At 41.5% G+C, this 14,384-nt stretch overlaps 1 protein-coding gene across 3 annotated transcripts in view; it reads left to right on the top strand.

The window, feature by feature from the left end:
• Nucleotides 1-14,384, top strand: part of NXN (nucleoredoxin) — a 142,663-nt gene that overhangs the window by 28,188 nt on the left and 100,091 nt on the right. For 2 of the 3 annotated variants that reach the window (XM_023530536.1, XM_023530535.1), the window contains exons 1-2: nt 1,494-1,583; nt 3,663-3,728. The exons of the other annotated variant lie outside the window; for it this stretch is intronic. In XM_023530536.1, the coding sequence (XP_023386304.1) occupies nt 1,509-1,583; nt 3,663-3,728 (141 nt within the window). In that variant the 5' untranslated portion in view covers nt 1,494-1,508. Of the gene's footprint in view, nt 1-1,493; nt 1,584-3,662; nt 3,729-14,384 lie in introns of those variants that run through there. 3 annotated transcript variants of the gene reach the window in all.

Raw genomic sequence — 14,384 nt, 5'->3', positions numbered from 1 at the left:
CACTCCATCCCTACCCCAGGGAAGAATGTCTGTGGCAGCAAAGAAAGAGCCTTTTGAGCAGCCAACAGGGTGAAAACAGCCAAGGTCCCAGGACCCCAGGGACATTTCCAGCCTGTGGTTTGCTGCCCTAACCCAAAGGAGCTCCTGATTGGCTGATCATCTCTGAAAGATTAGAATTTCTGTGAAAGGGCAGAATTGACAAGAGAAGGTAAAAAATAATCCGAGAGATAAGCAGTGGTAACAAATGGGAGAGGGCTGCCATGATGGTGGGGATAGGTGCTGGGACAGCTGTGTGCCCTGTGGCCCTAGTGGTCTACTTATAGACACTTTCGTTAGACTCCTCTATTTGTTGCATTGGGGTGACCTTTCAGTGTTTATAACTCTGAAACAGAAAACGCTTATCTATTCCCTAATGTTCTTTAAGACCCACTTAGGATTATAGGGCATGCTAGCAGGCAGCAAGCTCAGATACCTACTGTCACCTAACTGCATGAAGCGCGTGGGGAATTTCCACAAAGACCTTCTCTGTGTGCTTATGAAACAGAGGAATAATCTCTTCCCCAGAGAAACATGCTTCTTGCCTGTTTTTCTGGAAACATATCCCTTTTAGTGTAGCTTCTATTGTCTAACCTTTGATAGTGATTTAGGAGAGGAAAGGAATTCACTTTTGTCTCAGCTCTATCCTGTGTAAACCAAGAGTGTAAAATGCAAGCCAGGAGGCGATAGGGGTGATGGGCCTGGGGCAAACTTGTGAGTGCATCCTTCATCTCAAAGGGGCGGCCATACTGGAATGCAAACCTGGTTGGTTGAATCTTCTAGAACGTTTGCACAATGTGGAATCTTCTGAATTCTGAGCGATGTCAGTTAATTCAAATTTAAAACATTGTGTGTGTGTGTGTGTGTGTGTGTGTGTGTGTGCGCGCGCGTGCGCACATGCGTGCACGTGTGTCAAACGACACATCTAAGGGCCTAGTTTCACCCTTGGGTGGCCTGTTGGGGATCTTGGCCTTAAGAGCTATTTTGGTGCAGCAACACCCCACACTGTGCTCTGTTTGTACCTGGCAGTCTACGGGGCCCCTGTATGGAGTTTCGCTCAGGGAAGCCCCAGGAGTACTCGGGAGCAGGGAGTGCATGTTTTCCAGGGAGTTTACAGTCTTCTTACAGAGAAAAAGCCCTACCTGCATCAGAGAAGCGATAAAGAACAGAGAAGATGGCATGTGCAAGGGGTCAGAAGGCAAGCCTGGGGTCCCCCAGAGTGGTCAGAGAAGGCCCCTGTGGGGACAGGATTTGCCATGGGCCTGGAAGGGGCGGGGAGCAGGAACATTTTAGAGAGATTTCCTAACGTGAGCTCAGAAGTGGTCATAACTCTTTACCATAGCACTGGACCATTTTCTTTACACTTTTCTTTACGTAGCATTTGACTATTTTCAAAGCGTTTTTCCCAATAGGTGTTCCTGACAGCGGTGCTGCGAGATGTGGGAACTCACATTTACAGAGACTGAGAAAAAATGTGCCAGGCACTGAGCACCCTGCCAGCACTTTATATACTCTCCCCCATATTATTCTCCAAACAACCCTGTGAGGTAGGTGGTATTAATCCCCATTTTCAAGTGAGGGAATTCAGGCTCAGAGAATTAAAGTGATTTACCCAAGCCATGTAAGTTAGCAAGTGTCAGAGGTGGGATTCAAGCCCAGGCCCGTCTCCAAAACACAACCTCTTTTCCTTCACAAAGGTGTTCTGGACCACACAGCTATGAAAATCAGACCTAGGACTCAAACCCAGATCCTGAGAGGGCCTTGGCTTATTGGGAGCAGAAAAAAAGCCTGCATTGAAAGCAGGACTAGAGAAGTGGGCTAAAAAGTTTATACCGAATACACAGATGATGTAAGCAGCCATTAAAGGGTTTTGAGCAGAGCCATGAGATGATGACTGTGGTGTTTAAGGAAAATTATTCTGGTAGAAGGAACTAGAGGAGGAAAGACTGTCCTGGCAGACTAATGAGAGGGTACGGGCCAGGGTGCTGACAGAGGGCGTGGCTTGTCACAGAGACAGGACCAAAGGCTTGAAAAGCAGTTTTCAGCCCCTTTTGGCACTTCCACAAGTACTTTAAAGAGAAGCGCTTGCTGTTATGAATTGCTAGTATGTCGTTATGACTGAGGCAACCATTCCTAGAGTTCTCTGGTGAGCCCTTTGGGCATCCGACTCCATTTTAGAAAAACCCATTTCCATTTTGCACCCAATTTTCTCTTCTCAGTGTGTTTCACAGTTGGTAGGTGGTTTGTTATTGTTGGTTTTTAAATTTTACCCAGTGCGGCCCTCGCCTGAAAGAAAACACTGACCCTACTGGCCACAATTTAAAACATTTTGACCTCTGCCCAAGCATTTCTGGATCTTTCTCTTTGTTTAGTTTCTAAGAGTGAGGATTAGGAACTGGCTGGGAATCCCAAACAAAGCTTGGTGTTTTTTGAGGTGGAAATGAGGGAAGGGGTTTCCTTCCTTTCCCACTTCTCTCACCGCTTTCACCCCGCCATCTGCTTGCAGAGGGACTTTTTCAGAACTGGATAAATTGTCAGGGATGAAACAAGAAAGCTCTGGTCACTTTTAGCTATTTGAAACAGATAAACAACAACAAAAATCTACCATACTTTTGGCCCTTTGCCATCTGTTTAACTGAAAGAGGCCTCCTGTTGCTCAAAGAATGACCGTTGGCTGAAGCAAAGTGAACAGGTGGGAGGAACCAACCACCACATGTACATAAACTCCAAGCAAGGCCTTTGCAGCTGACGGGAAAATAATTTTTGGAGGAGGCAGTCCTTGTACAGGGAGTGTCTGTATAAAGTTTTTTGAAGTAAGAAGTTTATTTGATATCCTTGGAGTTTGGGGCTAATATGGATGAGATAGGAACACAAGTCACCTAGATTCCAAGCTCTTGTTATAGAAGTTTTAACAAGTTATGTAGCAGGTGGTTTTTTTTTTTTAAGTGGGAGGGTCATTAAGCTAAATGACCTTTTAAAAAGTTATATTTTTTCTTGTAGTAGACTATACATAACAATGACCGTGTTAGCCATCTTTAAGTGTACAGTTCAGTGGCATTAGGTACATTCACGTTGTCGCAACCATCGTCACCATCTCTAGAACTTTCTCATTTTCCCCAGCTGAAACTCTATACCTATTAAACAGTAACTCCTCATTCTCGTTCCTTCCAGCCCCTGGCAACCACTGTTCTACTTTCTGTCTCTGAGTTTGACTACTCTAAGTACCTCATATAGATGGAGTGATTACAGTATTTGTCATTTTGTGTCTGGCTTATTTCACTTAGCGTAACATTTTCAAGGTTCATCCATGTTGTAGCCTGTGTCAGAATTTCCTTTGTTTTTAAGGCTAATATTCCATTGTATGTGCATACCACATTTTGCTTATCCATTCATCTATCTGCAGACATTGAATTAAATTGTAAGGTCTCTTGTAACTTTGTGATTGTATGAATCTCTGATCTTCCTTTTGTAGCCTCCTTTTTTTTTTTTCTGTCCAAAAAACAGGACTGACAATTATGGATTCTTTGTTGGGGTGGGGGAGGGTGGGGATTAATTGAAATTGTGTTAGTAATGTTTTTTTTGAAGAAAGGTATATGATTTAATGACAGAGTGTTACTTGTTTTCAGTGTCTGAAGGCTGGAAGAAGTCATTTAGAAAAAGTTTGTAAGTTGTGGAGCACAGACCCACTAAAGGTGAGCGCTTAGGACCTTGCCAGGGAATCCTTTCTGCCTTCCCAGAACCCTCTGGTCAGTAGGTCTCCTTGGAGCTCCATTTCTCTGTCTTTGACTTTTCTCTGGAGGTCTGTGAACTGGGATAATTAATATGGAGCTAGGAGTCAGTTGTCCACAGGGTCACTTCATGCAGGACAAGTACCTCAACTGAGAGATTTAAAATTCACAAACAATTTAGTCGAGAGAGAATTATGACACCTGAGAAGGAGCTAACCCTAATATTTACCTTTAGAAATTGACAGGTTGTTTAAAAATAGTGAAATATGTTGGCACAGGGAAGGGAGGATGGAGTCTAGTGCCTGCCTACCCCGTGGTAAATTAGAGGAGACAAACACATCCTGTGAATTTATGGCTGTGCAGTGGAATCTGTTTTTAGGGTTTCTGGAAGCCCGCTGGGTTGTTAATAAATAAGGCAAACTGAGATGCCAGTCTTGAGTAGTGAGACTCTTTTGGGTGATAGCTTCTTAAGGGAAGCTGCCTTTGACCTCAGTGGCATTGATTTTTGGCAGCCCCATTCTTACATTTTAAAGTTGCCCAAAGCTCTCTTTTTCTTCTTTGAACCAAAACTCTATTGGGGTATTTTTCTCTTTTAAAAGTAATGCAGGATCATTGTAGAAAATTGGAAAATACAAGAAGTACACAGGCGGGAAAAGTCCTATTGGCTTTCTACCAGAGGTAATTGATATTCTTTTGTCACAAAGCAGCCTTACCTTTTTCTGTGTATGCATATTTCCATGTAAGAATATATTCTTTTAAAAGATGATCTCTAATAGCTACATGATATTCCACTATATACATGTACCATACTTTAACAATTCCCCATTGTGGGAAACTTAGGCCAGTTCCAAGTTTTGTTATAATAATCAGTGCTATTGTAAAGTTTTAATGTACATCTTTGTGCACGTCTTTGGTTGTTCTCACAGGAAAAAATCCTAAGAAGTGCTGGGTCAAAGATTCTGTTGTCTTTAGTTATTATTTCTTTTTCGTCTGTTCTATCCTCAATTTCATCTTCTTTTTCATTATTTTAATTTCTTTTGACTTTCCCTGTTTTCTTTTGATTATTCTCAACTCTACAGTATTGCTTCTTTTTTTTATCGTCTTTAAATGGAGATTTAAAAAACTGCAGCTGCATTTTTAGTTCCCTTATAATATTTCCCCCTTTATTCAGTCCCTCCCCCGCCCCCCCTTTTAACATTTTGGTCTAAAAAGCATATATTTTCCACATTTTCATTCTGTTTCCAGTGGTCTGCTTTTGGTATCTTGAACGCAACATTTTGCTCTTGTATTGTAAAATATTTCTGGAGGCTTCATAGTCTGCATTGTTTATTTGTCCTTGAGTTAAGAAAGTTTTGTCAGATTCTGGATTTGCTCACAGACAGGGCGTGAGTTTCTACTTGGTTCTCCTCTGTCTGCCTTGGTTTCCAACAAGATCTCCTTTCAAATCTTGAGTTCGTTAGCGTAAATTTATGTCACCTTTTCAGCTCTTCAGTATCACGACGAGAGTGGGGAGATGCTGGACATCTGGGCAGTTCTAGCAGAACGTCTCTGTTCCTTTTCTTCTGTTCGTTGGAGCTGCTGAGATGGGGACAACTTTATGCTCAGGGCTTTTTCTTTTTTTTCCTTCCTAGTAGCTGTATGCCAGGACTGTGGCCAGCCCACCTGTTTGTCACATCTGGGCAAGCTTTTGCCGACCTGCTGTAGATACCACACCTTGGACCTCTTTGCCCTTGGACCTCTAAACCCATGCTTTTCAGATACTGCTTTTCCAGAGCAGTAAATAGTCCAAGCGAAATGCTTACGCTATCTCTCAGGCCCCTCTTGTCCTCTGGGCCTTGCCCTTCTGAGTAAGGGGTCATTAGTGGAATTCTACCAGGGTCTCTTTCACTTAATCTCTATATACTACATCTACTCCTCAGGAGGGCAATGGCAAATCTGGCCTTGGTAGCCTTTTCAAATCTGGTCCCAGCTACACTATTTATATCTAGCAGTGACTCCTTTTCCTCTTTCATGTCCTTATACCAAGCATAAATCTTCTGGGTTATTATTTAGTGAAGAGAGACTAACCCTAACCTGGCATGGATCCCTGTTATTTTCCATTGGGTGCACCATTTATTGTTCCCTCGCTGGCCTGCTGCTGAGTATTGCTCTGGGCTGTACGACTTCAAAGCCATTCCCCCTGAGGTGGCTGTCCTTAAACTAAAACTAAAACCAAAGACATTTCTGAGCTCTTTAAAATATAATAATAATAATAATAATAAAACACCCTGTGAATTCTCTGCTTTTCATGTGGTTCCTAGCCTCCCTCTGACAGCATGACCTGTTCTGGGTTGCCAGCTCTGATTCCTTTGATGTCTGTCTCCAGGATACCTCTCTGGAATCTGTGCAGGGAAGAGTGAAATTGTCTGGTGCAAGTGTGCTGGGTGAGGGGGAGGTGAGGAGAGACCCCACTAACTTTGTGTACGTGTTCGGAAGGAAATGAAGGTTTAACTGGCAATAATCCTGGAAGAACATATGTTCTCCTTGATTATGGAGAATATTTCAGTTTTTCTTTCCTTTTCATGTCTCACCCCCAAGTTTTTCCTTAAAGTGCTACTTCAGTATTCATTGTGTTTTGATCATTGACTGATGGTTTTCTTGAGGTATTTTTGTTGTTTCCCAAGTTTTTCAAAGCAGGCTCTCTCCTCTGACCACTTCCCTCTCTAGTATGCTCAGGTTCTCTTTTTAAGTCATACCTCTCCCTTTTTTCCCTTTAAAAAAACAAACAAAAAACCCACAACATTTATTTTCTTATTACACAGAATTTAAAATATATACGAAAGAAGACAATAATATCATGAACCCCCATAATACCCACATCCAGTTGCAACCGTGATCAACTCATAGCGGATCTTGTTTTCAACTACACCTCTCCCACCCTACTTTCCCCCCATTACTGTGAAGCGAGTCTCAGACATTTTAGCAGTTTAGCCATAAATATATAAATGTGTAACTATAAAAAGTAAGAATTTGAAAAAGAACCAATACTGTCATTGCATCCCCAAGTTAATAATTCCTTAATATCAAGTATTTAATCATGTTCAAATATCCCACATCTCATTTTATACATATGTAAGAGTCAGCTTTTAAAATTACATGTATATCGTGATTAATCTCAAGCTTTTTTCACTTACGTGTTTACCCACAGCAGGCCTAGAGAGCTCTAATTTAACAGCCCCCCACGCTAGCAAGGGGAATTCAGTGAAAGGCATCCCATCTAGGACACTTGGCCAGGCTCTTACCTGGAAGATGGCAGGTCCCATGCTGCAGACCCTCCTACTCACACAGCCCCTGTGACTGAAGTCTTGGGGCTCTTTCTCCCCTTTGGAGCCCCTGGAGGCTATGGACAGTTTTCCCATAAACTCTGACTGTCTGGGGTCACAGCAAATTTTTGTTAAATATGTCATACCAAACTAATAGCATTTTTTAAATTAAACTTATTAGGATGACTTCGGTTAATAAAATTCTGTAAGTTTCAAGTATACAATTCAGTAATTCATCATTTGTATATTGCATTGTGTGTTCCCTACCCAAAGTTAAACCTCCTTCTCTCACCATATATTTGACCTCCTTTACCCTTATCTACCTTACGTCTCCCCCATCAAACTATAGCATTTAAAAATATTACTCTTTTTTTCTTATTTAGCAAACTTGCAGAGCACTCACTTTGTACTGAACACTGTTCTAGCTTACATTTACCAGAGGGAAAGGATTATTTTTCTGTTTATTTTATATTAGTAAGTATTGTGATGGTGGACACGTGTCCCGCATTTCCTGGGACACTCCCAGTCTTATATCATTTTTACTGTTTTCGGTTAAGGTGAGTTTATATGTATAAATATGAACTGTGATGCCTTTGGAAAGTATTTCATATATACTTGCAAGTTAGGAAGAAAATCTATTATAAGGCCAGGTATTCTGCAAACTGGTTTAGCCAACAGCTTTGACACCTGACTGAGGTTTTATATGCCTTTTAAGTCAGGGGTCCGTAGCTTCCTTCTTTCCTCACTGTTTGGCCAGGATTTGACATTCTAGAAAGGAGGCAGGCTGACATGACACACCTTGCTGTTCTCTCCCTGTTTCTCTGCAGCTCAGTGCTTTTTATCCTGTCCTGGTCCTTTTTTTTTTTTTTTTTCATAGCAGTGTTCTGTCTTCTGGCCACTTTTAGGGATTAGAAGGTGTGGAAGGAAAAATCATTGGGCCAAGCCGCATAGCCTGTCCATTGACAGACGGGGCTTTCCCTGGGGCGAATTCTGGCCGGGTCCGGGACGATGCACAAGCAACGTGTAAGGGTTGCACCTGTCGTGCAGGCACGCTCCAAGGCACGCACAGCTGTGGCACTCAGACAAAGGGCCGCTCTCTCACTCTAATAGGAAGAGAAAGGTAAAACGAAACCTAAAGAGTTTGTAATGGAGAATAGTTTTGGTCTCGTGAGAGAAGATAGCTTTAGCCAGGCCTTCTAGTAAATGCTGTTATGCCTGATTGCATGTCTTCAGTTCATAGGTTGAATGAGTGACATGTTAGTGATATGGTGAGACCCCAGCCATCCTTTGGGGGACAGTTGATGTAAGCAGGAGGGGGACTAAGGATAGTGTAGCCTCATGGCAGCAGGACTGCATGTTTTATTTTAGGTAAGTTTGAAGGATGCTAAGCAGGCCCTCTTGCAGCTGCCACGGTATGAAAGGTGGCTCTGTTCTCCAAAGAACTACAATAGTCAATACCCACATTAATAGTGTTTTCTCCCAGAGCTCTATCAGAGTAAGCTCCTTCTGTTATTCACAGTCGTGTTCTGCACGGCTCAGGGTCTTATACACAGTAGGCCTCAGTCAATATGTATTGCTTGAACCAGTGCATGGATCATCAATTAGAATGCTTATTAATTGCATCCTTCCGTCGATCCCAAAGCTGGTGTCTTGTCCTTTTCACACGACCTTACCAGATCTCTAAACATTATCACCTCTCGTTTTCTAGGGTCCTTATTTTGCCTCGGCCAGAAGATTCAAGGGCTTCCTGAGTTTTCCCCCAGCCACACCCCAACCCAATTTCATAGCTCTCAGTTTCCAAGAATTGCCCTTTCCCAAACCTCATCACCTGGTTGGCTACCCACAAAATAGCCTCTGGTTTGTCCTTGTCCTGTTGGCATAGTCATCCAGTGGTAGCCCCCTGCTCCTCAGTGATGTTAAGGCGAGAGGATTTTTGGCTGTCACAAAGACCACATAATACAAGAGAGGTGGTGACCTCTTGCCAGAGAATCCCCAGGAACTTAGGAATTGGGTTGGAGTTCTGGGGCTGTTTTAAAGAGCACAGCAAAATGATACAACGATGAGTGGCAGCAGATGAAGACTCTGTCCAGGTAGAAAATCATCTTGCAAATGGGTTAGGAGAATGTTCTTACTTGGGTTAGAATTTAGCCAGACTTGAGATTTTACTGATCATCATTTCAAGAACTTTTTGAGACGTGACCTCCTGCTTTCTTCTTATTGTAAATCTTAAAATGTTCATAGCATTTATTACTTTTATAACCTTGAAGTTAAAAAAGGAAATATTTACTTAAAAATAAATGGAAATTTGAGAACATCATGTCATTTGTTAAGGCATATACCCATGTCTTCCCCCAATTGTTTATTTTTCAGTTAATAAAGGGCCAATGGGATGTTTGTGCTCGAGGCTTAAGGACCTTGGCTGTTTGCATTGGAGTCTGTGGATTTAGTCCAAATTGATAGTGTTCTGGTATTCTTGTAGACTTTTATTTATTATTACTATTTTTTTTCCTTTTATAAAAAGCAGCTTAAATGAAGGCATGTTTCTCCAGCCCACAACACTGAGTTCAGGATAAACTGGTTTATGATAAATAGGAATCTGAACTTACTATAGGGGTCTTGAATATTTTTTAAATGTGTTGTTTTCAGTTAGTGGGAGGTAAAGATGAAAGGACATTACAAGATAAGCCCTGTGAGTAATTTTATGTTGCAGTGAGGAGTTGAGATAGATGGGATTTGTGCATAGTCCCGATGCAGAAAGTGTCCCGAAGCAGAATGCTGCCGGGGACTCATCAGTAGGACGGGGGCCCTCGTTTTGCTTGGGATTTGAGAATGGAGCATGTGGTGAGTCTAATATTAGAAAATCAGTTCTTACCCTTCCCCCATCTTTATCCTTAAAGCTCTTAAAATATGGGCACTGAGTCTCTTCCCCATCCTTTCTTTGGTATTCTTTCTGTGAGCAGTCATTGAATTTATTTCTTGGCTTCTTATCTTTTTATTAATCAGATTTTTTCACTTGGCCGAACTCTTCTCCCAGAGGCCTTGCCTTCGTATAAGGTGAACACTTGCCAGTGAGCATGGTTCTGTGTTTCAGATGTCTTCTGTCAATGCAACCCGAAGTACAGAATCATACCAGAAAAACCGAATACCTTTTATGTGATTGGTTATATTGTGTCTTGGTCCCAGTGCCACCAAATTATCTTGCATTTTGGAACTTTTGAGGATTTGGAAATGTGAATTTTTAGTCCTCCTGGAGGATTCAGGCTGCAAATATTAAAGTTGGTGGGAAGGGACTATTCCAAATGGTCATGGAGATTGAAACAGCACAGTTAAAGAGGGGGGCCTTGCTGCTTCACCTCTAAATTTCCTTTGTGATCTTGGACGATTCAAATCAACTGAAAGAAAGTTTTTACCAATCCCTGGTAAGTAGCCTTTCTGAGTCTTAGTTTCCTCATCTTTAAAAGAGAGAGTTAATTGGACTGAATAATTCTTCAGTTCTCTCTTCCAAAATTTTATATGAACATCAGGCTGTTGTGTGGGGTCAGATGCAGTTGAGGGATGTTTAGATTTTCTAAGAAAAACCAGTGTACTGGTTGACTTGAAATAAATTATAAAAATAACCTTAAAACTAGTTAGTTACTATATGGGATAATAAATACTACTGATAATGAACAGTGACTGTGTGTGAGACATTGTTTTCATTTTTACCTGTGTTAATTTATATGTATTTTGAGCTCCATAACAGCCCTATGAGATAAATGCTATTATTAGCCCCATTTTATAGATGTAGAAACTGAGGCATAGTGAAGTTAGGTAACTTTTGTAAGATCACAAATTGGTAAGTGATGCAGCTGGGATTCAAATCCAGGCAGGCTGACTCCTAGCTCAAGCTCTTCACCATTATACCCTACTGCCACTATAATTCACTACCTATGAATGTGCTTCGTTAGATCCCTCAGTGATTTCCCAGCCCTCAGGTAACCTAGAGTAGCCTCAGTGCTTCTTAGGATGCTGGGTGCAGTGGTAAGATGGAGATTGCTAGGACCGATAAGTCAGAGGTAGTAGGAGGAAGTGGCAGGAGGTTGGTCCACATTCTTTGTCTTGTGGATGGCAAGCAGGGAGAAACAACAGACCACTCCGTGTCATTGTACCCAGGAGATACCTAGGAAGGTAGAACATAATCCCTATCTCCTATTGTACCTTCCCAAGCTTCAATTCATCTCTTATGCTGTGGCACTAATCTTTCTTAAGTAGTGTATTCACTCAGTGACTCGTTAGAGCAGTGGTTCTCAGTTACCTGCTATGCCCAGGCCCTCTGTGCTGGGTGCTGCTCCATCCCACCCAAGTCCAGGTTCACTTTTCACTACTCTCAGCAGGTAGGTACTGACAGACAAGCCTGTCTCCCCACAGACCCCGTTTTGCTCTCTTTGTGCTGATTGTTCCTCCTGCCTGGAATGTCTTCCCATCTGCTCTCTGCCTGTCCCAGTTCAGTTGTGACCTCTATCAAGCTTTCTCTAACTCTTGGATAGTCCCTTTTTAGAAGCTCTAGTGTTATTCTCATCAGCAACTTGGCACTTACTTATGTTGATTTGTAGTTTTCATTTTTCTTTCCAAATTGTATTATAAGCACTTTAAAGGAAGGGGAACAGGACTGAGCATTTAGAGCACACTGTTTATGTTTAGGTGGAACTCAGACCAGTTCTAAATTGATTTGTGGAAATTTCAACTTTAATTTCTATTATTAAGGATGGTTAGGTTCACAAATCAGCCCACCAACTTCTGGACCTCAATTCCATTAAGGCCGTTTAAGGAGAAATGGAAATGAGTCCTATTTCATGTAGCTGATAGTAAACTTATAAAATTCATTACCTCAATAAGAAAAATAAACAGAAAACTTTAAATCGTTAATGACAGTCACCTGTTCCTACTAAGAGATCATAGGATAACTGTCATCTTTGGGGCTTCTGTTAATGACAGAATGTTCAGGTGTACTGAGCCAGATATGATAAAATTCATCATGTCTGCCAACAATGATTGATTAGTAGCAGCTTTGTGAGCTGAGTGTTAAGGATTTTGAGGCTTTGTCTGATTGCTGTGTCTTGTCAAGGGCTCTGTAGAGGGAAATGGTGGCAGTCATGAAATGTTCTCTATCTTCTTTAAACTCCGATTCCCTCCAAACAGAAGCAGAAGTAAGAAGCTGACAAAGCATGTACCCTGGAGCCCATCATCAGAGTGTATTAGGATGCAAGATATTGCTTCCCCACTCCCACTTTGGTCTATTTTAAGTCAGAAATAGCCAAAGGATATCTGAGAGCTCTGTTCAGAATGTTAGGAGCCAGAAGTGAAGTGCCTTTTACATCCTTATAATAGCAGATGACTTATGCAAAGCCAGCCGTAAGGCACTCCCAATCTACTCAGCTGCTCAGCCAAGGTGTCACCCTGTCCACATACTGCCCACTGATGGCTGTGGCAGATGGGAACCTCTCAGAAGCCTCTTCTGGCGACAGGGACTTTCCTGATGGCTCCCACCAGAACTGACATAGGGCAGACTGTCACCTCTCTCTGGCCCGGACCCTAGGGAAACTAGCTCTAGAGATTCTTTTTAAATGCATATTTTCTTAGAAGGGGCTCATGCCTTCACCTGGTCCTTAATGGATAGTTAACACTTTAGCTGAGGAGAAGATGATAGCACCAAAAACTGCCAGAGTGTTGGTTTGCTCAAGACCTGTGGTTTTCAAACCTGAGTCTGCATCAGGATCACCTGGAGGACTTTTAAAATACAGATTTCTGGGCTCCGCCTCAGAGCTTCTGACTAGGTAGGTCTTGGGTGGGGCCCCCATATTTACCTTTCTAACTAGTTTTCAGGTGATACTGCTGATGCTGGTTCAGGGATCATACTTTTAAAACTACTCAAGATAAAACCATGCAACATTGGTTGGTAGCCAGATACTGAGGCACAGTTTTCAGATGGTCTTTGCCTTAGCTTTTTTCTAAATAATATATGCTGGTGGCTAAAAAGAAATCAAGCGGTATATATAGGCTTATAATAAAAAATGATCTTTCTTTGTTTTTTCCTATTCCTAAAAGCTACTACGTTTTAGTGTTGTGGTCTCTCCCCCTCCTCTTTTTAAAATTCTGGTAATTACATCCATATCTCTAAATAATAAATGTTCCTGCTGCTCTTTCTCTGTCAGTCCTTTTTCAACATTATTTGTTGCTTTTCTGCTAAGATATATGACTATTTCGCTCACTCAAAACAACCTTGCCTTGCCTTTCTGGTTCTTCTGATAAGATTATATCACCGTTTACAGTTCTCTTGATTACACTTTTAGCTTTAAATAACGTGCTCATGTCTTTAATTCTTGTTCTCCAATAAAGACTTTTTATGATTTGAGAATGTTGCTATATCTGTTCAGTTCTCTTTCCCTTCTCCCTCCTGTTTTCTGTATCTTAATTTTTTCTTTATCAAAGTTGGTGATATTTATATTCTGTTATGTAACTGTGATTCATGCTTTGTGTGCAGGTTGAAATTCATGCTCCGTTTGTAGTTAAAGATCTATAAATATTGTTGGGGGAAAATTCAAGTGGTGTATTATGGTTACGTTTTTTGTACAGATTTTTGTTTTTCCTGAAGTTTATAATTGCCTTTTTTTCTCCTTATATTGTTTGACTATGTCCTCAGATTTTTTCCTCCCCAAACTCTATTTAATCAGGTAGTCTATTGAGTTCCCCCTTTTACCTCAGAGAGTCCCTATTTCCTGTGACTTTCTGGTCCTCCTCCATTCCAGACAGGTTGATCTCTGTGTCTGCTACGCAGCTGTCATCCTGGAACTTTACTGAGTTGGATTTCCAATTGGATTTTATTCTAATTCCAGTCACTGATTAGATCCAAGCTTTTTTTTTTTTTTTTTTTTTTGGAGCCCAGATACCAATTATGAGTGTTACCAAGGAGATCTTAAAGAGCAAAATACATTTTCAAGAGCGGAGCTTTAAAATTTAGTATATGAGTTCAACACAGGTTAAGTGTAAATGAGAATCAGCTGTCTTTGGATTAAACACTACTATACAGCTTTTTAAAGAAGATTAAAAAAGGAAGTAAAGCAAGGATTCCAAATGCTGTCCTCTTTCCAGAGCAGCCCATCAGCTTTGCAAACTGGATTTAAATCTCCTCCACTTGGGTCAGCCTGGTATCAGGGCTGTCTCCAGGGGTTGAGGGGTGCATGGTGTGGTGGGAAATGGTAGGTTAAGGTTTAACCCAAATCCTGAGTCGACATCTTGCCTTTGGCCCCTGTCAGCTAGTTGATCTCCCTTATAATACCGA

The sequence above is a fragment of the Pteropus vampyrus genome, unplaced genomic scaffold, assembly GCF_000151845.1.
Source record: "Pteropus vampyrus isolate Shadow unplaced genomic scaffold, Pvam_2.0 Scaffold50, whole genome shotgun sequence".
Taxonomy (NCBI): domain Eukaryota; kingdom Metazoa; phylum Chordata; class Mammalia; order Chiroptera; family Pteropodidae; genus Pteropus; species Pteropus vampyrus.
The sequence above is the reverse complement of the archived record's forward strand: the minus strand, read 5'-3'. Positions and strand labels throughout refer to the sequence as shown.